This window comes from Oncorhynchus kisutch, linkage group LG4 (assembly GCF_002021735.2).
Source record: "Oncorhynchus kisutch isolate 150728-3 linkage group LG4, Okis_V2, whole genome shotgun sequence".
NCBI classification, from domain to species: domain Eukaryota; kingdom Metazoa; phylum Chordata; class Actinopteri; order Salmoniformes; family Salmonidae; genus Oncorhynchus; species Oncorhynchus kisutch.
Window position 1 is genome coordinate 18,040,673 of NC_034177.2, and position 22,758 is coordinate 18,063,430.

The 22,758-nt window shown below is 40.3% G+C and overlaps 2 protein-coding genes across 4 annotated transcripts in view; both read left to right on the plus strand.

The window, feature by feature from the left end:
• The window catches only part of LOC109889162 (putative ferric-chelate reductase 1), a 51,297-nt gene extending 40,330 nt beyond the window's left edge, over positions 1–10,967 (plus strand). Inside the window, exons 12-15 of one of the 2 annotated variants that reach the window (XR_004209658.1) lie at positions 7,240–7,435; positions 9,307–9,446; positions 9,671–9,759; positions 10,803–10,967. The gene's annotated coding sequence lies outside the window, so the exon portion shown is untranslated. Of the gene's footprint in view, positions 1–7,239; positions 7,436–9,306; positions 9,447–9,670; positions 9,760–9,861; positions 10,025–10,802 lie in introns of those variants that run through there. The other variant, XR_004209659.1, reaches the window with a different exon arrangement.
• On the plus strand, positions 10,313–20,483 carry LOC109888612 (putative ferric-chelate reductase 1). 2 transcript variants are annotated; one of them, XM_031822568.1, is made up of 7 exons: positions 10,313–10,518; positions 14,536–14,619; positions 16,131–16,222; positions 16,320–16,378; positions 18,054–18,203; positions 18,529–18,563; positions 18,762–20,483. In XM_031822568.1, exons 1-7 carry the CDS (start codon positions 10,438–10,440, stop codon positions 18,846–18,848), a joined length of 588 nt encoding a protein of 195 aa, XP_031678428.1. In that variant the 5' UTR covers positions 10,313–10,437; the 3' UTR covers positions 18,849–20,483. The 2 variants fall into 2 exon arrangements, with proteins under 2 accessions (XP_031678428.1, XP_020335359.1); XM_020479770.2 differs by lacking the exon at positions 10,313–10,518 and adding an exon at positions 11,890–12,096.
• The last annotated feature ends 2,275 nt before the right edge of the window (positions 20,484–22,758 follow it).

Below are 22,758 nucleotides of genomic sequence, written 5' to 3' on the forward strand. Positions count from 1 at the left end.
TTTAAATCTACAGATAGCCAGGGGAAAATTAAGTATTTGTGTTCTCTTGATGTGTGAATTAGACCATCTTCCTGTCCTGCTAAGCATTCAAAATATAAAGAGTACTTTTGGGTGTCAGGGAAAAAATATGAAGTAAAAAGTACATTATTTTCATTGGGAATGTAGTAAAGTAAAAGTTGTCAAATTTAAAAAGTAAAGTACGGATACCCCCCAAAAACAACTTAAGTAGTACTTTAAACTTTTTTTTAAACCTAAATACTTTACACCACTGTGTAATGTACTGTCGCTGACTGTCCAAGTGCCACCCAGTCCTTGACTTGAGATGGAATAAAATTCTAAATAGCCTCGTATAAAATGCATTATGAAAGAACTGGTGTAATGTAAACAAAAAAGTGGAGCCTTGTATTAAATGCATTGAATAAAATTGTGTAATGTAGGCTCCACAAAAACACACCAACTGCAGAAAAACTTTTTGTACATATTTCCACGAATTGAGTGAAATTGGGTTGCAACTATTCATGTTTCAGGGGAGCTCTATGCACAGCAAGTTGTTAGTCTGTCATTATTTCATACCTGCTGCTGAAATGTTGCACTCTCTCTCCTCGGGCAACGGCCCACTCACAATGGCACACATGCAGCACCACAGACATGTACTGAAGGGTCATTCCTATAATGCCTGATATGTTTTTATTTTTATTGATTGATCATATTCAATAGTGTGCTTTCATGAATTATATTAACACCAATTATTAAACTAATTTCCATTACTTATCATGAGCTTACAAACAGGGGCGGAGCCAGAGGTGTGTCCGGGGTGGCACTGGACACCCCAAAATGTAATTCGCTACTGGCAGTAGCTCCTTGTTGAAAGAAGCATTTATTTTGACGTTTTTAAATTGAGGACGAGGAAGTGAGAATTATAACATTGCTTGCAAGATACACATGAATAAGAAGAACATACAGAAGAGAGAATATTTCCACATCTCCACGAGCTCTTTTCGCAATTGGCGAAAGCATCACATATGAAGTAAGTTTTAATGTTTAGCATCAGGTTTAGGTTTCCTGAACAACTTATACGTGAGTTGAGTCTCTGTAAGTTATTGTTAGACCTTTGGCTCCATTAACAGACAGCTAATCAGATAAGAGAGATCGGTTCCCAATTTAACCTTACATTGTTTACATCTGTGCTAGTAATACATGCGTATATGAATGTTTAGTTAATTTTTTTTATTTCATTTTTATTTCACCAGGTAGGCCAGTTGAGAAGTTCTCATTTACAAGTTCTCATTTACAACTGCGACCTGGCCAAGATAAAGCAAAGCAGTGCGACAAAAACAACAGAGTAACACATGGGATAAACAAAAGTACAGTCAATAACACAATAAAAAAATCTGTATAGAATGTGTGCAATTTTTTTTACATTTTCCCTTTATTTTACTAGGCAAGTCAGTTAAGAACAAATTCTTATTTTCAATGACGGCCTGGGGAACAGTGGGTTAACTGCCTGTTCAGGGGCAGAACGACAGATTTGTACCTTGTCAGCTCGGTGATTCGAACTTGCAACCTTTCGGTTACTAGTCCAACGCTCTAACCACTAGGCTACCCTGCCGCCCCAAATGAATGGAGGTAAGGCAATAAATAGGCCATAGTTGTGAAGTAATTACAATTTACCGTGGAGTGATAGATGTGCAAGAAGAAATACTGGTGTGCAAAAGAGCAGAAAAACAAAAATGGGGATTAGGTTCGTAGTTGGTTGGATGGGCTATTTACAGATGGGCTGTGTACAGCTGCAGCGATCGGTAAGCTGCTCTGATAGCTGACGCTTAAAGTTAGTGACGGAGATTATAGTCTCCAACTTCAGTGATTTTTGCAATTCATTCTAGTCATTTGCAGCAGAGAACTGGAAGGAAAGGTGGCCCAACAAGGTGTTGGCTTTGGGAATGACCAGTGAAATATACCTGCTGGAGCGTGTGCTACGTGTGGTTGTTGCTATGGTGACCAGTGAGCTGAGATAAGGCGGAGCTTTACCTAGCAAAGACTTATAGATGACCTGGAGCCAGTGGGTTTGGCGACGAATATGAAGCGAAGACCAGCCAACGGGAGCATACAGGTCGCAGTGGTAGGTTGTACTATATGGGGCTTTGGTAACAAAACGGATGGCACTGTGATGGACTGCATCCAATTTGCTGAGTAGTGTTGGAGGCTATTTTGTAAATGACATCACCGAAGTCAAGGATCGGTAGGATAGTCAGTTTTACTAGGGTATGTTTGGCTGCATGAGTGAAGGAGGCTTTGTTGCAAAATAGGAAGCCGATTCGAGATTTAATTTTGGATTGGAGATGCTTAATGTGAGTCGAAGGAGAGTTTACAGTCTAACCAGACACCTAGGTATTTATAGTTGAGCACATATTCTAAGTCAGAACCGTCCAGCGTAGTGATGCTAGTCGGGCGGGCTGGTAAGGGCAGCGATCGGTTGAAGAGCATGCATTTAATTTTACTAGCATTTAAGAGCAGTTGGAGGCCACGGAAGGTGTGTTGTATGGTGTTGAAGCTTGTTTGGAGGTTTGTCAAGTGTCCAAAGAAGGGCCCAATGTATATAGAATGGTGTCATCTGCATAGAGGTGCATCAGAGAATCACCCGCAGCAAGAGCGACATCATTGATGTATACAGAGAAGAGAGTCGGCCCGAGAATTGAACCCTGTGGTGCTCCCAAAGAGACTGCCAGAGGTCCGGACAACAGGCCCTCCGATTTGACACACTGAACTCTATCTGAGAAGTAGTTGGTGAACCAGGCAAGTCAGTCATTAGAGAAACCAAGGCTGTTGAGTCTGCCGATAAGAATGAGGTGATTGACAGAGTCGAAAGCCTTGGCCAGGTCGATGAAGACTGCTGCACAGTACGGTACTTATCGATGGCGATAATGATATCGTTTTGGACCCGTGACCAGCCCAGAATCCGGATTGCATAGCAGCGAAGGTACGGTGGGATTCAAAATGGTCGGTGATCTGTTCCCTCACTTGACTTTCGAAGACTTTAGAAAGGCAGGGCAGGATGGATATAGGTCTGTAACAATTTGGGTCTAGAGTGTCTCCCCCTTTGAAGAGGGGGATGACTGTGGCCGCTTTCCAATCTTTAGGAATCTCAGATGATACGAAAGAGGTTGAACAGACTAGTAATAAGGGTAGCAACAATGGCGGCGGATAATTTTAGGAAGAGGGTCCAGATTGTCTAGCCCAGCTGATTTGTAGGGATACAGATTTTGCGGCTCTTTCAGAACATCAGCTGTCTGGATTTGGGTGAAGGAGAAGCGGGGGGATGGGCCAGGGGTGCAGAGCTGTTGGCCGAGGTTAGGGTAGCCAGGTGGCAAGCATGGCCAGCCGTAGAAAAATGCTTATTGAAATTCTCGATTATCGTGGATTTATCGGTAGTGAGTGTTTCCTAGCCTCAGTGCAGTGGGCAGCTGGGAGGAGGTGTTCTTATTCTCCATGGACTTTACAGTGTCCCAAAACTTTTTGGAATTAGTGCTGCAAGGATGGAAATTTCTGCTTGAAAAAGCTAGCCTTTGCTTTCTTAACCTCTTGACTCCCCATCCCGCATGCGGGAGCGTAATCATTGCCTGACACTAATTAGCATAACGCAACGGACATAAATATCCCTAGAAAATGTTCCTATTCATGAAAATCACAAATGAAATATATTGAGACACAGCTTAGCCTTTTGTTAATCACCCTGTCATCTCAGATTTTCAAAATATGCTTTACAGCCAAAGCTAGACATTTTGTCCAGCTGTATGTTTTCACTCACGAGACTCCCAGTTAGATAGCAAATGTTCCTTTTTTCCAAATATTATTTTTGTAGGCGAAATAGCTCCGTTTGTTCTTCACGTTTGGCTGAGAAATCGGCCGGAAATTGCAGTCACGAAAACGGCAAATAATATAATAGAAACATTAGTGTACCAATGATGAAAATTACAGGCCTCATCTTTTTAAGTGGGAGAATTTGCACAATAGGTGGCTGACTAAATACTTTTTTGCCCCACTGTAGATCAGTGGAGGCAAGGGGCCTTCTTTCTCAGATAGGTTTACATTCCATAGGACTTTTGGTTACCTTTTGGAAAGTGCTTGGTGATGCCAAATGTCTTCCTGACATGCTCCAATCAAGCTCTCTTGACCTCACAAGGGCTGTGGATCTAGTAGGTGCTGTGGGTCTAGTAGGTGCTGTGGGTCTAGTAGGTGCTGTGGGTCTAGTAGGTGCTGTGGGTCTAGTAGTTGCCCTTACAGACACATTACAGGACTACAGAAGTGAGGGTTACTATGGAGAACTATGGAAAGAGGTTGAAGAGATTGCAGAGCACTGTAAAATAAGTGTACAAACAGTGTGTAAAAGACGGCCTAAAACAAGCTTAAGATTTCACGACTCATTGATGATGAGTGTAACAGTATAACTATAGACCATCCCCTCGCCAATACCCGGGCGCGAACCAGGGACCCTCTGCACACATCAACAACAGTCACCCACGAAGCATCGTTACCATCGCTCCACAAAAGCCGCGGCCCTTGCAGAGCAAGGGGAACCACTACTTCAAGGTCTCAGAGCAAGTGACGTCACCGATTGAAACACTATTTAGCGTGCACCACCGCTAACTAAGCTAGCGTTTCACATCCGTTACATGAGCACTGTAGGACAGAAAAATAGTGACCAAAGTTATGGTGAGAGCTTCCAAAGAGCTATCTTTTATCAGGTGCTTGACAGTCTCACAGCAGAGCTGCAGAGGTGTTATTCAAAGAAGAATTGCGAGATAATGCAAGGGGTCCAATCTCTCAACCCAAAGAGTACAACATTCTTGAATGAGGAGCCTCTGTTTGCCTTTGCTCAGACCTTCAAACATGAGGTTCATCAAACCAAGCGGCTTCTTGATAAGAGAGAAAAGTGGAAGGGACAGACCGTCTACTGTCTTTGACTTTGTTGTGTTTCTAGAACCTTCTAAAGAGGTCTCACATGAGCTATTTCGACTTTGTAAGATTTCTGTTGTTACACCAGTCAGCAGTGCGTCTTGCGTGAGAAGCTTCTCAGCTTTATAACTGATTAAAACCCACCTTAGGACAACAATGGTTGATGACAGGTTAAGTCACCTCGAATTATGTTGTTTATAAATCTACCTAGGTGTTGAATTTATTATGGATAAATGAATAAACAATATCCCCATTTTAAATAGAATTGTAACTAAGTAAACTTATACTCTGTTTTATAAGTGATTGACAATATGAGTTCATAAGAAGGGATTGTGTGACACGGACAAGGAGTAATAAAAAGTTAATGAACACCATTCCAACTAGGCAGAAACAAATGGGTTGGACTGTGTAAACAAGGTCGTTAGCCTATGGTTGACCCTACTGAAACTTAATTTTTAGATAAGGCAGTGAGTGCATTCCTAGGTTTTCTCTTAATTAAAACTGTCAGTTCAGTGGTGATCGATAATGTTGAGGGGTCAAAAGTTATCTGGGAGTGTGTTAGTAAGTTAGAATGAACTTTTCACCTCACTTTGTCCCTCCGAGAGGAGGGGATTCTGTTAAAGCAATGCAATGGCGTCATGATCTGTATATAAACTGCTGCACGTGATTAAGTGGGAGCGCGCTCCGAGAATAAATTCTATTACCTATTATTGAAAGACTGGTCTGCTTCTATTTTATGCAAACAAGAAATCTTACAAATTCTCATAAAATAGATTAAGGGCTTTCAATTGATGAAAGAACATTGGCATAATTAAATTACAGTAACACTAGGATAAAAACCTGCACTGTGTACTAGAACGAAACACAAAATTATAAATCCAAAGGGTATCATGTCACACAGATTTAAGTTGTGAAACTTTTCTTTGCTATTAGTTAACATAATATATATGAGCATAAATATGATACTGTAAGTTTGTAATATTGATGGATACCAAAATTATTTTAAATATCCATTTCTGCTTGATACCTGGGATGTCAAATTGTTTTTTGTAAAAATAAAAAAAATGTAAATAACCTATGCAAATTATGTAACACACAAATGCTATCTTATCTCCTTGGTGCTTGAGCTTTATTTTCAGAAAATATTTTGGATGTTCAACACTTATAGACCCAGATTATATATTCATGATAACAGTGACCAAAATCTCTTGTGTGTGTTTTTGTGAGAGCGAAAGAAATTGAGCTGCAGTTCTGAGGTAGAGACACTGACTATTCATAGTATGTTAAATAATTACAGTAAAGTAACCCTTTTGGACTACATTATCTGCCACATTGAAGAACTCCGAGTTAAGGGATATCACTTATACCTCTAATCAGCAATCATAGGATTCATTCATGCTCCTTAGACGCCAGGTTAGGATTACACACTCATTTTCTGCCATGGTCTATGGAACCCCTGAAGTATCCTTGGCCACCCCATGTATAAAACTCATGTTCCGCCACTGTTTACAAACCCTAATTTGACCATTTGGAACAGCGCATCATGCCATTTCAGCCTGGCGCATTTACAATCTGTGCAATCTCGAACAGCCTACTGTCACCCACAGATTCACAGACTAGCAGCAAATACATTGGAACGAAGCAGAATCAGGGAATGAATGCCCACTCTCCATTGCTATTCAATGAAGATCCTGCCTTCATTCCGCTTTGATCAACCTTTTCTGCCTCGGCGTGTGAATCTGTGCCAGCAATAGGCTATTTATTTTAGACAAGCCAGGTCATAATTCCCCCAAAATTAGAAGTGCCGGTATGGTGTTCCGGAAAGCTCTGGCCCAAATCAACCACTGGTGCCGTCTGTAAACTGTCATCTGTTTACCGCATAGGCTATTAACGCATGGAGTCTTTTCTAGACAGATGTTATAACCATAGATAGTGGGCATCTGGGACACCATACTTTAATTGACATTTTTCTCAATAGTACCACTGCATATGATTTTAAAACCTCCTCAAAGATAGTCTCAGGAAATCCCAGACCTAGGGCAGTATACTGGAACATTGTTAATGTGGGAGGCAACCCGTCTACAATACAGTAATCAAACACTGATTGGGTACAAATGATCCTCAAATTTCTACAGTAGAGCTGATTGTTGTAGCCTAGCCTACCATAGTCAAGGTTTGGGGGTCAAATACACTCATGGTGGGTACTTTACTTTTATATAAAGATTACCACACTGTGGAAGTTAAGATATTTTAAGAAACAATGCTTTGACACACCCTGCTTTTCAGATGTGCTCCGCCCAAATGGTCCTCATCATTTTGATTGGCATTGCCACCATTGAAACTGTGACTGGTTTTAGTGGTGGTGGTGTTACCATGTCCTGTGACACAATGTTGCCCCAACATGGTTCTCCCACACCTGAGAGTGGTCCGTTTAGTGTCCCGAAACATTTCTGTTCCAGTGCTGCAGGAGATGAAACTATAGGTAAAGATCAAAACACCCTGAATGTGTTTGTGTGCATGTGAATAAATGTGTGCACCTTGGAGTAAATTAATAAATGCATTTAAGAATATGGAAGGCAATATTCTGCATTTACACAGGTAGCCCAGTTCTGATATTTCTTTCACTTATTGGTCTTTTGACTAGTCAGATCAGCTCTGAAAAAGATCTGACTCGTAAAGATCTAATGTGATTGGTCAAAATAATAAATAGTGGGAAAAAACTGAATTGGGCTGCCTGTGTAAACTCAGCCCTAATTGGGCCTAACTGGGCCTTGGGCCCAGACAAGCTTGATGAACCATAGGTTACATAATGTATTATATATGTGAAGCCTAATAGTGGATGGTACAGAACACATTATACACTGAACAAAAATATAAAAACGCAAGACTTAAAGATTTGACTGAGTTACAGTTCATATAAGGAAATCTATGGATTTCACATGACTGGGAATTACAAAAGAAAAGGTAGGGGCGTGGATCAGAAAACCAGTCAGTATCTTATGTGACCACCATTTGCCTCATGCAGGATGACACATCTCCTTCACATAGAGTTGATCAGGCTGTTGATTGTGGCCTGTGGAATGTTGTCCCACTCCTCTTCAATGGATGTGCGATGTTACTGGATATTGATGGGAACTGGAAAGCGCTGTTGTACACATTGATCCACAGCATCCCAAACATGCTCAATGGGTGACATGTCTGGTGAGTGTGCAGGTAGAACTGGGATATTTTCAACTTCCAGGAATTGTGTACAGAGCCTTGCGTCATGAGGCCGTGCATTATAATGCTGAAACATGAGGCGATGGAGCAGGATGAATGGCATGACAATGGGACTCAGGATCTCGTCATGGTATCTCTGTGCATAAAATTTTCCATCAATAAATTGCAATTGTGTTCGTTGTCCGTAGCTCATGCCTGCCCATACCACAATCCCACCGCCACCATGGGGCACTCGGTTCAAAACGTTGACATCAGCAAACCGCTCGCCCACAAGACAACATACATGCTGTCTGCCATCTTCCCGGTACCGTTGAAACCGGAATTCATCCATGAAGAGCACACTTCTCCAGCGTGCCAGTGGCCATTGAAGGTGAGCATTTTCCCACTGAAGTCGGTTACGACGCCGAACTGCAGTCAGGTCAACACCCTGATGAGGATGACAAGCATGCAGATGAGCTTCCCTGAGACGGTTTCTGACAGTTTGTGCAGAGATTCCTTGGTTGTGCAAACCCACAGTTTCATCAGCTGTTCGGATGGCTGGTCTCAGACGATTCCACAGGTGAAGAAGCTGGATATGGAGGTCCTGGGCTGGCGTGGTTACACATGGTCTGTTGTGAGGCAAGTTGGATGTAGTGCCAAATTCTCTAAAACGACGTTGGAGGCGGCTTATGGTAATGAGATAAACATTACATTCTCTGGTGGACATTCCTGCAATCAGCATGCCAATTGCACACTCCCTCAACTTGAGACATCTGTGGCATTGGGTTGTGTTTCAAAATTGCACATTTTAAAGTGGCCTTTTATTGTCCCCAGTACAAGGTGCATCTGTATAATGATCATACTGTTTAATCAGCTTCTTGATATGCCACAACTGTCAGGTGGATGGATTATCTTGGCAAAAAAGAAATGCTCACTTAAAGGGCCATAAACAAATTTGTGCACATACTTTGAGAGAAACTTTAGGTGCATAAGGAAAATGTCTGGGATCTTTTATTTCAGTTCATGAAACATGCGACCAAAACTTTACACATTGCATTTATATTTTTGTTCAGTATAGTTGGTACCTCCTACAATAGATTACTATTTTTGTGTTTGAAAATAATGAACCAGTCTGTTTCTATTAATGTGTTACAGTGTCACTCAAAGCTGATCCTGCCACAAAGTTTAAAGGGTTTCTGTTGGAGGCTAGGGAATCACAGGATGGACCTGCTGCTGGCACCTTCACTCTGCTCACTCCCGCTCATAGCCGCCTTCTTCAGTGCGGTGGGAATCCAGTGAGTCTGCTCTAATAGAAGTGTTTTCCCCCTCTTGTTGCTTAGTTACCCTCTTATTGCAGTTTCTTTTACCCTTCTTATTCCTCATCTCACATGGTCAAACATCAGTCTCATGATCAGACAATGATACTGGTAAAAAGGTGTCATCAAGCTAAGGTGCTTTGAAATGAACTGTATGACACCTTTGATGTCAGTCAGTCCATGACTGTAAAATGTGTGTGTAGGCAGCTGCTGTTACCCAACCAAACAACCAAGCCAAGACATTCATCGAAGCCAAGTGGAGAGCACCATACAAAGGAGTTTTCTATTTCAGGTTATTATTCATGCATTAATGAATTAATTTACTGTAATATGCTGTTGTCGCACTAGAGTAAAAGGGACATTGTCTGAAAGCATGTTTATTGATATTTTTCAGTCACATTTATTAAAGACATGATGAAGTTCTGGATACCAGAGGCCATTAACATCACCACCTGTCCTACTACTTCTACTACTACTGTCACTCCTACTACTATCACTACTTCTACTACTACTGTCACTCCTACTACTATCACTACTCCTACTACTACTGTCACTCCTACTACTATCACTACTCCTACTACTACTGTCACTCCTACTACTATCACTACTCCTACTACTACTGTCACTCCTACTACTATCACGGCATCACTGGGGCGGCAGGGTAGCCTAGTGGTTAGTGTTGGGCTAGTAACCGAAAGGTTGCAAGTTCCAATCCCCGTGCTGACAAGGTACAAATCTGTCGTTCTGCCCCTGAACAGGCAGTTAACCCACTGTTCCAAGACTGTCATTGAAAATAAGAATTTGTTCTTAACTGACTTGCCTAGTTAAATAAAGGTAAAATGAAAAAAAAAAAAAAACTACTCCTACTACTACTGTCACTCCTACTACTATCACTACTCCTACTACTACTGTCACTCCTATCCCTACTCCTACTATCCCTACTCCTGCTCTGCACACATCTGCACCCTCTATGTGTATGCTTATTAGCGCTCTCATTCGGCCTTCACTCTTGGTCATGAGTCTTCCAAAAGGCCAGACACTTTGGCATAAGGTAAGTCATATGGATTTCAATATTTTACTTTTAGTTCTTTCAGTGTCTTGTTTAGGAAAGTCTCCATGACTTCGTACAGCTGGGGCCGTGTCCACAAAGCGTCCCAGAGTAGGAAATTGGTCGTAAGTGAGGAGAATATAGACATTTTACTCCTACAATGTTGAGTAAAAATAAAAGAAACCTCTTATTTAGTCATAAGAATCTCACGTATCTCACGTATTCTGTTGTCGCACTAGAGTAAAAGGGACATTCAGTCTTTAAGCATGTTTATTGATATTTTTCAGAGTCACATTTATTAAAGACATGATGAAGTTCTGGATACCAGAGGCCATTAACATCACCACCTGTCCTACTACTTCTACTACTACTGTCACTCCTACTACTATCACTACTTCTACTACTACTGTCACTCCTACTACTATCACTACTCCTACTACTACTGTCACTCCTACTACTATCACTACTCCTACTACTACTGTCACTCTTACTACTATCACTACTCCTACTGTCACTCCTACTACTATCACTACTACTACTGTCACTCCTACTACTACTGTCACTACTACTATCACTACTTCTACTACTACTGTCACTCCAACTATCACTACTTCTACTACTACTGTCACTCCTACTATCACTACTGTCACTCCTACTACTGTCACTACTTCTACTACTACTGTCACTCCTACTACTGTCACTACTTCTACTACTACTGTCACTCCTACTACTATCACTACTTCTACTACTACTGTCACTCCTACTACTATCACTACTTCTACTACTACTGTCACTCCTACTACTATCACTACTTCTACTACTACTGTCACTCCTACTACTATCACTACTTCTACTACTACTGTCACTCCTACTACTATCACTACTTCTACTACTACTGTCACTCCTACTACTATCACTACTTCTACTACTACTGTCACTCCTACTACTATCACTACTACTACTGTCACTCCTACTACTATCACTACTACTACTGTCACTCCTACTACTATCACTACTACTACTGTCACTCCTACTACTATCACTACTTCTACTGTCACTCCTACTACTATCACTACTTCTACTTCTACTGTCACTCCTACTACTATCACTACTTCTACTACTACTGTCACTCCTACTACTATCACTACTTCTACTACTACTGTCACTCCTACTACTATCACTACTTCTACTACTACTGTCACTCCTACTACTATCACTACTTCTACTACTACTGTCACTCCTACTACTATCACTACTTCTACTACTACTGTCACTCCTACTACTATCACTACTTCTACTACTACTGTCACTCCTACTACTATCACTACTTCTACTACTACTGTCACTCCTACTACTATCACTACTTCTACTACTACTGTCACTCCTACTACTATCACTACTTCTACTACTACTGTCACTCCTACTACTATCACTACTTCTACTACTACTGTCACTCCTACTACTATCACTACTCCTGCTCTGCACACATCTGCACCCTCTATGTGTATGCTTATTAGCGCTCTCATTCGGCCTTCACTCTTGGTCATGAGTCTTCCAAAAGGCCAGACACTTTGGCATAAGGTAAGTCATATGGATTTCAATATTTTACTTTTAGTTCTTTCAGTGTCTTGTTTAGGAAAGTCTCCATGACTTCGTACAGCTGGGGCCGTGTCCACAAAGCGTCCCAGAGTAGGAAATTGGTCGTAAGTGAGGAGAATATAGACATTTTACTCCTACAATGTTGAGTAAAAATAAAAGAAACCTCTTATTTAGTCATAAGAATCTCACGTATCTATTTTTTTCTGGGGGGGGGGGGGTTTCCTGTCCCAAAAGCCAGAATGGATAGAATGCAAGAATTTACAAATTTGCCATATTGTAATAATTATCATGTGCCAGTGTATAGCCACGGTCCGTGCCATGGGGAAACTTGCACTCCTGTAGATCTAAAATAATTTGATGGTGAAACTTGCATCCAGCCAACCAGGGGGATGCAAGGGGGACTCAGTCAGGGTCCCAACTTACTGTTGAGAGTTAGAATAGTAGAATACACAAGACGCAATGTCAAAATATGGTTGTGCGTCAGCAGTTTCTCTTATGTCAGTCACAAGCTATATTTCCATTAACGTGTCCAGTGATTCCCACCTATCTGTCTCATGAAGAATTGACAAATATTTGACATATTCTAATAATTATCTCGTGCCAGTGTATTGCCACGGTACACTGGCACTCCTGTAGATGTGAAATAATTTGATGGTGAAACTTGCATCCAGCCAACCAGAAAAGCAAGGCAAGTTAAGGCTGTTTCCATTACACATGTTGCAATGTTTTTGTTGTTGCAACATTGCTTTTGTCATATAAACCTGGGTCATTGGAAACCTGCCTACTGACAGTCACTCAATTAGCCCATGTCAGCTAACATTTTTTAGATTAGTCTAGCCAGCTATCTAAACTTGTAGTAATCATGATCGAAATATCAACCGGGCTCGTGCAGCTGGCCCAGAACAGAATGGCACGTTTTGCTCTTAATTGTAATCAGAGGGCTGATATAAATACTATGCATGCCAGTCTCTCTTGGCTAAGAGTTAAGGAGTTACTGACTGCATCCCTTCTTTTTATAAGAAACATTGTGCTGAAAATCCCAAATTGTTTGCATAGTAACTTACTCACAGCTCTGACACACACTTATGCCACCAGGGGTCTTTTCACATTTCCAAAACACAGAACAAATTCAAGAAAATGTACAGTATTATATAGAGCCCTTTTTGCATGGAATTTCCTACCATCTCATATTGCTCAATTAAACAGCAAACCTGGTTTCAAAAAACAGATAATGTAACAACTCACGCGGCACAACGCCTCTCCCCTATTTCACTAGATAGTTTGTGTGTATGCATTGATATGTATGCTACGTGTGCCTTTAAAAAATGTATGTAGTTCTGTCCTTGAGCTGTTCTCGTCTGATGATGTTCTGTATTACGTCATTCTGTATTATGTTTCATGTTTTGTGTGGACCCCAGGAAGAGTAGCTGCTGCTTTTGCAACAACTAATGGGGATCCTAATAAAATACCAAATACCAAGTCATGGCACAATGGGTATAAATGCAGGAAATGTTTTGTCAAATGTTTTGCCTGTGAGGTGGGGGGGACCCACCAGCAAAACTTTGCTTACGGCCGGAAAAAAAGGCTAGGGCCGGCGTTGCGTTTTATGGAACATTATCTGCAAGTGACTTGCTGTTTACTGTGCTAAAGCGATTCAGAGTTGTTGATATAATGGTAATATGATCAAAATTCCACTTTAAACATACAATCATACTGTATGATTTAGTGCAATATGTCGATCACATTATTCAAAACGGTTTAGATTAAGGTTATGCATGCCAACATATTAGGCAAAAATTAAGAGTTGGCAAAGTGATTTTGTCAGGCAAATTATATCAAAAGGATAACGCAAAAACATTGCCTTTAAATTTCTATCCCGCTGTAATTGTAACTTGTACGCTAATAATCGGGAAGCAAGTACAGGGAGTGAAATGAATAAATAAGCGAACATGGACCAAAACAAGAAACACGAGTAGCGTACAGACATGACACATATAAACAGGGGGGGGGAGCAGGAGTAAACGTGACAGTAATACTGAACTTTGGCGATACGGATTGAATAGAGCTCGATATTTCCTTTGCAGTACCTCAATGTCATGATTACCATCTGACAGTTGACTGTCTGAGCAGTGTCTTAACATCACCCTAAAACCTACTATGAGCTGGCAGTTTTTTGTTGTTGTTGTTTAAAACAGGTTCTGATAGGATTCCTAGGACCTTTTCTGAGACTCATTGTGGATACGGCCCCGGATGTTTTGCTCTTTGCTCCTTCTGCACTTAGTCATGGTATAGATGATTCTGTTAAAGCAGTACCTCTACGATCTTTTGTCTGGAAATGTTTACTGTCTATAGTGCCATACTGTCTATTCTATTAGTATAATGCTGGGCAATGATTTGACAACAGTTGTTATTTTGTTGCAGTTGTTCAAGATATTGTTGTGTCCTCTCTCAATGGTTGCAGCCATCATTGCCTTTATTCTTTTGCTGCTATGGGAGCCAATACAAGTGAGTATCAATTATTTGTTATATTCTTTATTTAAGTAATAAGGCCCAAGGGTGTTTTGTATATTGGCAATTATACACTGGGTGGTTCGAGCCCTGAATGCTGATTGGCTGACAGCCATGTTATATCAGACTGTATATCACGGTATGACAAAACATGTATTTTTACTGCTCTAATTACATTGGTAACCAGTTTATAATAGCAATAAGGCCACTCAGGGGTTTGTGGTATGTGGCCAATATATCACAGCTAAGGGTTGATTGATGAGGGAGCACATTTTCTATGCCAGGTGAAATCACACCTCATTAGCTCATTGTTATGGATGTATCCAAATAAATGTCACTAGAAAACATCTTAAACAAATGCAAATACAGCTACTTTGCTGTTAATCTGGCTACACTTTTTTGAGGTGACTCTAAATTAGCCATAATTGGCTAGATAGAAGGCAAGGAAAAATAACATTGGAAGCCAGTATGGCAATGGAACATGAAGAACAAACGGTCACTGTTTATTGATACAGAACAAAAAGACTGAACGACGGGTCGCGTCTCTATCAACCGAACCAATAGAACGAACAACCAGCCGGCTTGGGTAGCAACCCTAGATTTGTGTCAGGACTATATCTTGTGGAAGGATGAAATAGTATGAATGAAATCATACAAATTAAGTTAATGAAAATATGTCAATCATTATTTGAATGTTGGTAACTGGGTGGTTCGAGCCCTGAATGCTGATTGGCAGACAGCCGTGGTATCACACGGTACGCTGAAACATGTATTTTTACTGCTCCAATTACGTTGGTAACCAAATGCGTTCCGTCGTGCCTAAGAACATCCCTTAGCCATGCTATATTGGCCATATACCACACCCCCTCCTACCTTATTGCTTAAATATACCATGGGTATGACACAAACATCCAGTACTTGTTTACGGTTCTATTTATGTTGGTAACCGGTGTTTAGAGGATATATTGGCACAGTTTGCCTAACACCCATATCAATATATCCTCCAAACACCGGTTACCAACATAAATAGAACAGTAAACAAATAGTGTAAGTTTAGGTCATACCCATGGTATATTAAAGCAGTAAGGCATGAGGGGGTCTGATATATGGCCAATATACCATGGCTAAGGGCGGTTCTTTAGCACGAGGCAATGTGGAGTGCATTGATATAGACCTTAGCCGTGGTATATTTGCCATATACCACAAAGTCCTTATTGCCATTATAAACTGGTAACAAACGTAATTAGTACAGTAAAAATAAATGTTTTGTGTCACGGTCTCATGTACCATAGCTTTCAGCCAATCAGCATCCAGGGCTCGAACCACGCAGTTTATAATGTCATAAACACATGGTTGGAATGCTGTTTCAGCCAATCAGCATCCAGGACCCAAACTACCCAGTTTATAATAGTGTAGAGACTTTCTTCCTGCCAGAACACTGTACTGCTGTACAGGGTTGGGGTAAACTCCATGTTGAGATGAAATGTGTGTGTGCTTTTGTCTTATAGATAACTCTTGTGGCTGTTGTGGGTGTGGCAATGGTCCTGAGCTTGGGACAAACGATTGTTGTTTTTCTACCCTTTGGGCCCAGCCATGAACTGTGAGTTCCTCAGATCAAAGCCTGAAAATGTGTGTTGAAAGTACCTGAATTGAACCTCACACTAGTAAAGATGTCATGTTATGTATATTTTTTTCAGGAGGTCCATCTGTGATTTGGTTGTCAGAGTGGTTGCCTTCACAACTGAGGTTTTTACCAGTAAGGAACTTCACCTTTTGATTTTAACTGAAGGAGAACAATTGGTCATAGCTCATGGTGAAGCATAGTTGACTGTCAGATCTAACCTATACAGTGGAGGCTGCTGAGGGGAGAATGGCTCATAATGATGTCTGGAACAGAGCAAATGCAATGGCATCAAACACATGGAAACCATGTGTTTGATACCATTCCATTCATTCTGCTCCAGCCATTACAAGGAGCTCGTCCTCCCTTATTAACGTGCCACCAACTTCCTGTGAACCTATAGTTTACAAGAAATCTTTCTCTTCTAGGTTGGTGGAACCCTATAAGGTTGCGAACAAAATCAACAATCTCTGAGGGTTAGATTATATTTTACGGCTCCCGAGTGGTGCAGTGGTCTAAGGCAATATATCTCAGTGCTTGAGGTGTTACTACAGACACCCTGGTTTGATTCCAGGCTGTTTCACAACCGGCCATGATTGGGAGTCCCATAGGGCGGTGCACAATTGGCCCAGTGTTGTCCGGGTTTGGTCAGTGTAGGCCGTCATTTTAAATAAGAATTTGTTCTTAACTGACTTAGATCAATAAAGGTAAATTTTTTTATTTTTTTATACAAAAAATAGATTAGTTCTGTAGAAGGCTTACTACAGTATACACTACACTATAGTGTGGTGTTGACAGTGCATATGATCACATTTTCAGGTTTAACCTACTCAACCTAGTTAGTAGTACATATGTAATGGTTCCCTACATCTCTCACTTGAGCTACAGTTGAAGTTGGAAGTTGACATACACTTAGGTTGTAGTCATTAACTCATTTTTCAACCACTCCACAAATTTCTTCTTAACAAACTATCGTTTTTTCAAGTCGGTTAGGACATCTGTGTGTTGACAAGTAATTTTTCCAACAATTGTTTACAGGCAGATTATTTCACTTATAATTCACTGTATCACAATTTCAGTGGGTCAGAAGTTTACATACACTAAGTTGACTGTGCCTTTAAACAGCTTGGAAAATTCCAGAAAATTACGTCATGGCTTTGGTAGCTTCTGATAGGCTAATTGACATCATTTGAGTCAATTGGAGGTGTACATATGGATGTATTTCAAGGCCTACCTTCAAACTCAGTGCCTCTTTGCTTGACATCATGGGAAAATCAAAAGAAATCAGCCAAGACCTCAGAAAAAATTGTAGACCTCCACAATTCTGGTTCATCCTTGGGAGCAATTTCCAAACGCCTGATGGTACCAAGTTCATCTGTACAAACAATAGTACGCAAGTATAAACACCATGGGACCACGCAGCCATCATACCGCTCAGGAAGGAGACGTGTTCGGTTTCCTAGCGATTAACATACTTTGGTGCGAAAAGTGCAAATCAATCCCAGAACAAAAGTATTTTTATCCACAGTAAAACGAGTCCTATATCGACATAACCTGAAAGGCTGCTCAGCAAGGAAGAAGCAACTGCTCCAAAACCGCCATAAAAAAGCCAGACTGACATTTCACATTCTTAAAATAAAGTGGTGATCCTAACTCACCTAAGACAGGGAATTTTTACTAGGATTAAATGTCAGGAATTGTGAAAAACTGAGTTTAAATGTATTTGGCTAAGGTGTATGTAAACTTCCGACTTCAACTGTACATGTGCTTTTCTCTCCTTCGGTATTTCTCATCCCTCTCTCCAACACAGTGGCGGCCATATTTGTGGGTCTGGAGGAAATTGAGAAGTGCTGCTCGATACACTGGCGCAAGAAAGTGATGGGAGGGTATGCAGCCTGGGTGGCTCTGTTCTACTTGATGTTCATATACTTCTGTTACAACCAGAGTTACCAGAGGAAAAGTAAGATTTGTGAATATTAAGCAGGTTACTGTTTTTTTGTCATGAAGCTTGTTCTGGAGGCAGCTCTGAATAGTGATAACCCTAATGCCTAACCCAAACTTTAAATGAAGACCAAAAAGCATTTTTTCTTCCACAAATTTTTACAATATAGGGAATTTTTACTTTGCATCTGGCCAATGGGACAATCGCTCAGTTCTGCCTCTAGGCCAAGAGTCAACCTGTGAACATTAACGTCTCATCTCACCATTCAAGATATTGGAATTTCTTAAATGTAAGTCGATTTAATATGGTTTTGTGTCTTCTGTTCGCCTCGCTGGAAATTCAGGAATTGGTTACAAATGGATTGTGCCAAAGAGAACGGTAAGCTCAGTGTCAAACCTCTGCTCTCAATGAAGCCTGAACCCTGTTAAACTTTTAGGTAACCATATAAAGTTGCCTCCACTTTAAATCTTAAATCACAAAGCTTATCATGTGTCTTTTTGATAACTATGCTTTGAAATGCAATGTGTAAACACATTTTCATGTCACTTTTTAAAAATATATATTTTTTATTTTCAGATACTCTTTGAAAAAATCCTCAATGTTACCCTTGTTCTGGGCAAATTGGGTTTTACAGTGGCTCTTATCACTGGAATATACACTTAATATACACTATTTGCATTGTGTTCCCCCAAACCCCTCTTACGCTGCTGCTACTCTATTTACCATATATGCATAGTCACTAACTATACATTCATGTACATAGTTCCTCAGTTGGCCCGACCAACCAGTGTCTGTATGTAGCCTTGCTACTGTTATTTTTCACTGTTTTTATTTCTTTACTTATCTATTGTTCACCTAATACCTTTTTTGTACTATTGGTTAGAGCCTGTAAGTAAGCATTTCACTGTAAGGTGAACTTTGATTTGAGACATGAGGATGGTGTAAAGCAAGAGGTTTGTGTCATTACATTAAAACATGTATTATGGCAGTAGGTTTATACTGTAGATATGTGTTATCCACTTGGTAACACATTGTATGTCACACATGCACTTTAACCCTTGTTTATCATTCTTTATTTTTGGTTTGGGTTACAATACACGTTTATACTGTATCATGAATACTTTGTTTTTCTGGAGTTAGATTTCCATTCAGTTGGCGACAGATTTTCATGCGAATATTCTAAAATCCACAAAATCAATATGCACATTTTCCCACCATAGTTGCGATGAGACAAGGTAGTAGCTACTAAAATAATTGGATACCACGAAATTGGGGAGAAAAAGGGGTAAAATAAAAACAAATTAAGTTGTTGCACATAAAATTGTGTGTGATGAAGTAGTGCACACAAAAATACCTTTTGCGGTTAAATTCCCATGTACCGAATAAAAAATTAAAAAAGACTGCTTGTTTCTGTCCTACCTGATAATTAATTGCACATACCTGGTGTACCAGGTCTAAATCAGTCCCTGATTAAAGGAAACAATGCAGTGGAACTGGCTTCGAGATCCCGGGTGGCGCAGTGGTTAAGGGCGCTGTACTGCAGCGCCAGCTGTGCCATCAGAGACTCTGGGTTCGTGCCCAGGCTCTGTCGTAACCGGCCGCGACCAGGAGGCCCCCCAACAAGTTAATTTGATGTTGCTCTGTAAGCCAAATATTTCATTATCTGCAATAATGTAAAGTAGACTGCAATAAAAAGGTCAAAATCCCAGTCTGTGTGCATACACTAAAGATGTGTTTACAGTGCCACATGTTCTGTTTAATAATTCAACAGTCAGGTAACTTCCTTATTGCTTAGATAAATACATTCTAGTTCCTTCTGTATTATTTTCTCCAATGGAGATAACATACAGATCAGCACTAAAGTTGTAAGTAATGACTCACATCATTTAGTGTTTCCTTTATTTTGGCAGTTACCGGTATGCCTACATCCTGGAAGGTTTCAATTTGAAGATATGATGGTTATTATGCAAGTATTTGCAACTGAAGGGGTTTCCACTACCATACATTTTACCTACATAAAAATATCCCACCATGTCGAACGAACAAGTTATCGGTCGGTATTTATAAAATTGTACCTGAAACTTCCTGTTTCCATCACGGATGTCGTGATTTATTTTTATACAGTATGACTTTACTCTCAAACTGTTGATGGAAACGTGGTGACTGTCATATTTATTTGTCTACAATACAGCAACTTGTAGAGCATTGATGTTACTCTGAAAGGCGAATAGTTAACATTTAAAAATGTCATATTTCCTGTCTAAAATGTGTGCATACACTAAAGACGCGTTTACAGTGCCAAATGTTCTGTTTTAATATTTAATCAGTCAGGTAACTTCCTTATTCCTTCTGTCTGCACTACCACTTCCCCCACCGTTGCAGTTGCTCCATTGTTGTTCTGTTCCCTTTCCAGAGAACTCTGAAATATGACGCTATCAGCAACCACACATCTAAACCAGTGGCGGCAGGTTCCGTTTTTAAAATTAGGGACGACTACTTTTTTTTCATGAGCTTGCCCTTATTTTTATTACAGCATGTTGGATGACTCATTCATATTCTATTCACCCAGTTCAATGTAACAGGTTTAGGCTACTACATGATAATCAAATTTTCCCTATACCCATCATGATGTTGCTACAACCTAGCCTATGAATGAAAGTTTAGGTGCACACAGGTCGAGAGACAAATTTGAGATGACAGTGACACACTTACCTGCATCTAGCTGATATAGGGTGTAATCATTAGTCCAACAGTTGCAAACGATTTTCTATTGGACAAATGCAGGTATATTTATCCCCGGTGTGTTCCGTTTGCTTCCCTTTAAGAAACATTTGAACAGAATTGGCAGAATAAATACACCCCATATCATGCGTAAACACAGTTCACTTTCATAGCAGCCATGTTGTATTTATCTTGCATCTATGCACTCTCCTCTTCCATTCGCTTGTGGACTTCAATGCACAACACATCAGCTGTGTAACCAGGCAAAAAAAACTTTCCAAGCCAAACCACTACACACAGTTTACATCATTGTCACCATATTAGTCAGCATAGCTAATAGAACTAACGTGTTAGTAAACCCACTGTTATAATCATGCAGTAACGTTACGGTGTACAGTCAGTAAGCAGTTCCACCAGCGGGCCCAGGTGGCAATAAATTAGTAATACCAAAAAGCTTGCCATGACTTGCAAGAGTTCGTGTCATAGCCAGCTAGCTAATATAGCATCCCTCTGCTTGAGCAGAGTGTTTCAGTAGGATAAACAAGCTAAGTAAGTGAAACTGAAGAGGAAAAAAATGACTATTTCCATCTTGCTTCTCCTTAATTTTTGAAGAAGTTAATTTGTTAACTTGTTATGGCTGCAATCCCACTAACGGGATAAGTGTCATCAACCACCACTGAATAGCATAGTGCAATATAGGAAAACACAGCTTAGCCTTTTGTTAATCCACCTGTCGTGTCAGATTTTGAAATGATGCTTTACAGCAAAAGCAATCCAAGTGTTTGTGTAAGTTCATCGATCGCACGACAAAACATTAAGTACACTTAGCATCAGGTAGCTTGGTCACAAAAATCAATCAAATTAATCGTTTACCTTGAATCTTCTGATGTTTTCACTCACGGGACTCACAGTTACACAACAAATGTTCCTTTTGTTCCATAAAGGGGATTTTTATATCCAAAATACCTCTGTTTGTTTGGCGCGTTATGTTCAGAAATCCACAGGAAAGAGCGGTCACGACAACGCAGACGGAAATTCCAAATTGTTTCCATAATGTCCACAGAAACATGTCAAATGTTTTTTTTATAATCAATCCTCAGGTTGTTTTAAAAATATATAATCGCTAATATATCAACTGCAAATGTCTTTCACAGTAGGAGAGGGAAAAGCAATACCTATCCAAACTCTGTTGCGTGAGCAAAACTCATGTGACCACTTGACGCGATGTCATCGTTCTGGCTCATTTTTCAAAATAAAAGCCTGAAACTATGCTGGAAGACTGTTGACACCTTGAGGAAGCGATAGGAAAAGGAATCTGGTTCATATCCCTTTAAATCCAGCAAAGGGAGGCTATGGAACATGGAGTTTTCAAAATAGAAGCCACGGAAGATCGCTGTCCTCCGGCTACCCTAGAGTGCTCAAGGCTACTGTAGCCCTTGGCAAAATAGTGTTTTAAACAATTATTTGGTGGCGTGATTATATTTAGTATAGTTTTATCTTAAAATATTAACTTTTTCAAAATGAAATTCACTGAGAAGAGGAAGATCCTCTGGTCTAAACACAACTGGAGACATCCCCACCAATAAATTCTAGTTCCTTCGGTTTTATTTCCTCAAATGGAGATAACATGCAGCTCAACTCAAGTTGTAAGTAATTAAAGAGGAGCAAATTAGACATACTGGACATCAGACGTCCTTGAACTTTTACTGTTGAAATTAGTAGGCTACTAAATACTATTTCCAGTGTCACACTAACTCACATAATTTACTCAAGTGTTTCCTTTATTTTGGCAGTTACCGGTATGCCTACAGTGGGAAGGTGCAATGCGAGCCAAATATACAGCCTGTTGCAT

Bases quoted from the DNA above. Each gene is read 5' to 3' on its own strand.
- LOC109888612 (XM_031822568.1), top strand. From the start codon at position 10,438: ATGTGTATGCTTATTAGCGCTCTCATTCGGCCTTCACTCTTGGTCATG. The intron at 14,620-16,130 runs GTGAGTATCAAT...TTTGTCTTATAG, and splicing joins TGCTATGGGAGCCAATACAA to ATAACTCTTGTGGCTGTTGT. The intron at 18,204-18,528 runs GTAAGATTTGTG...CTGGAAATTCAG, and splicing joins CCAGAGTTACCAGAGGAAAA to GAATTGGTTACAAATGGATT.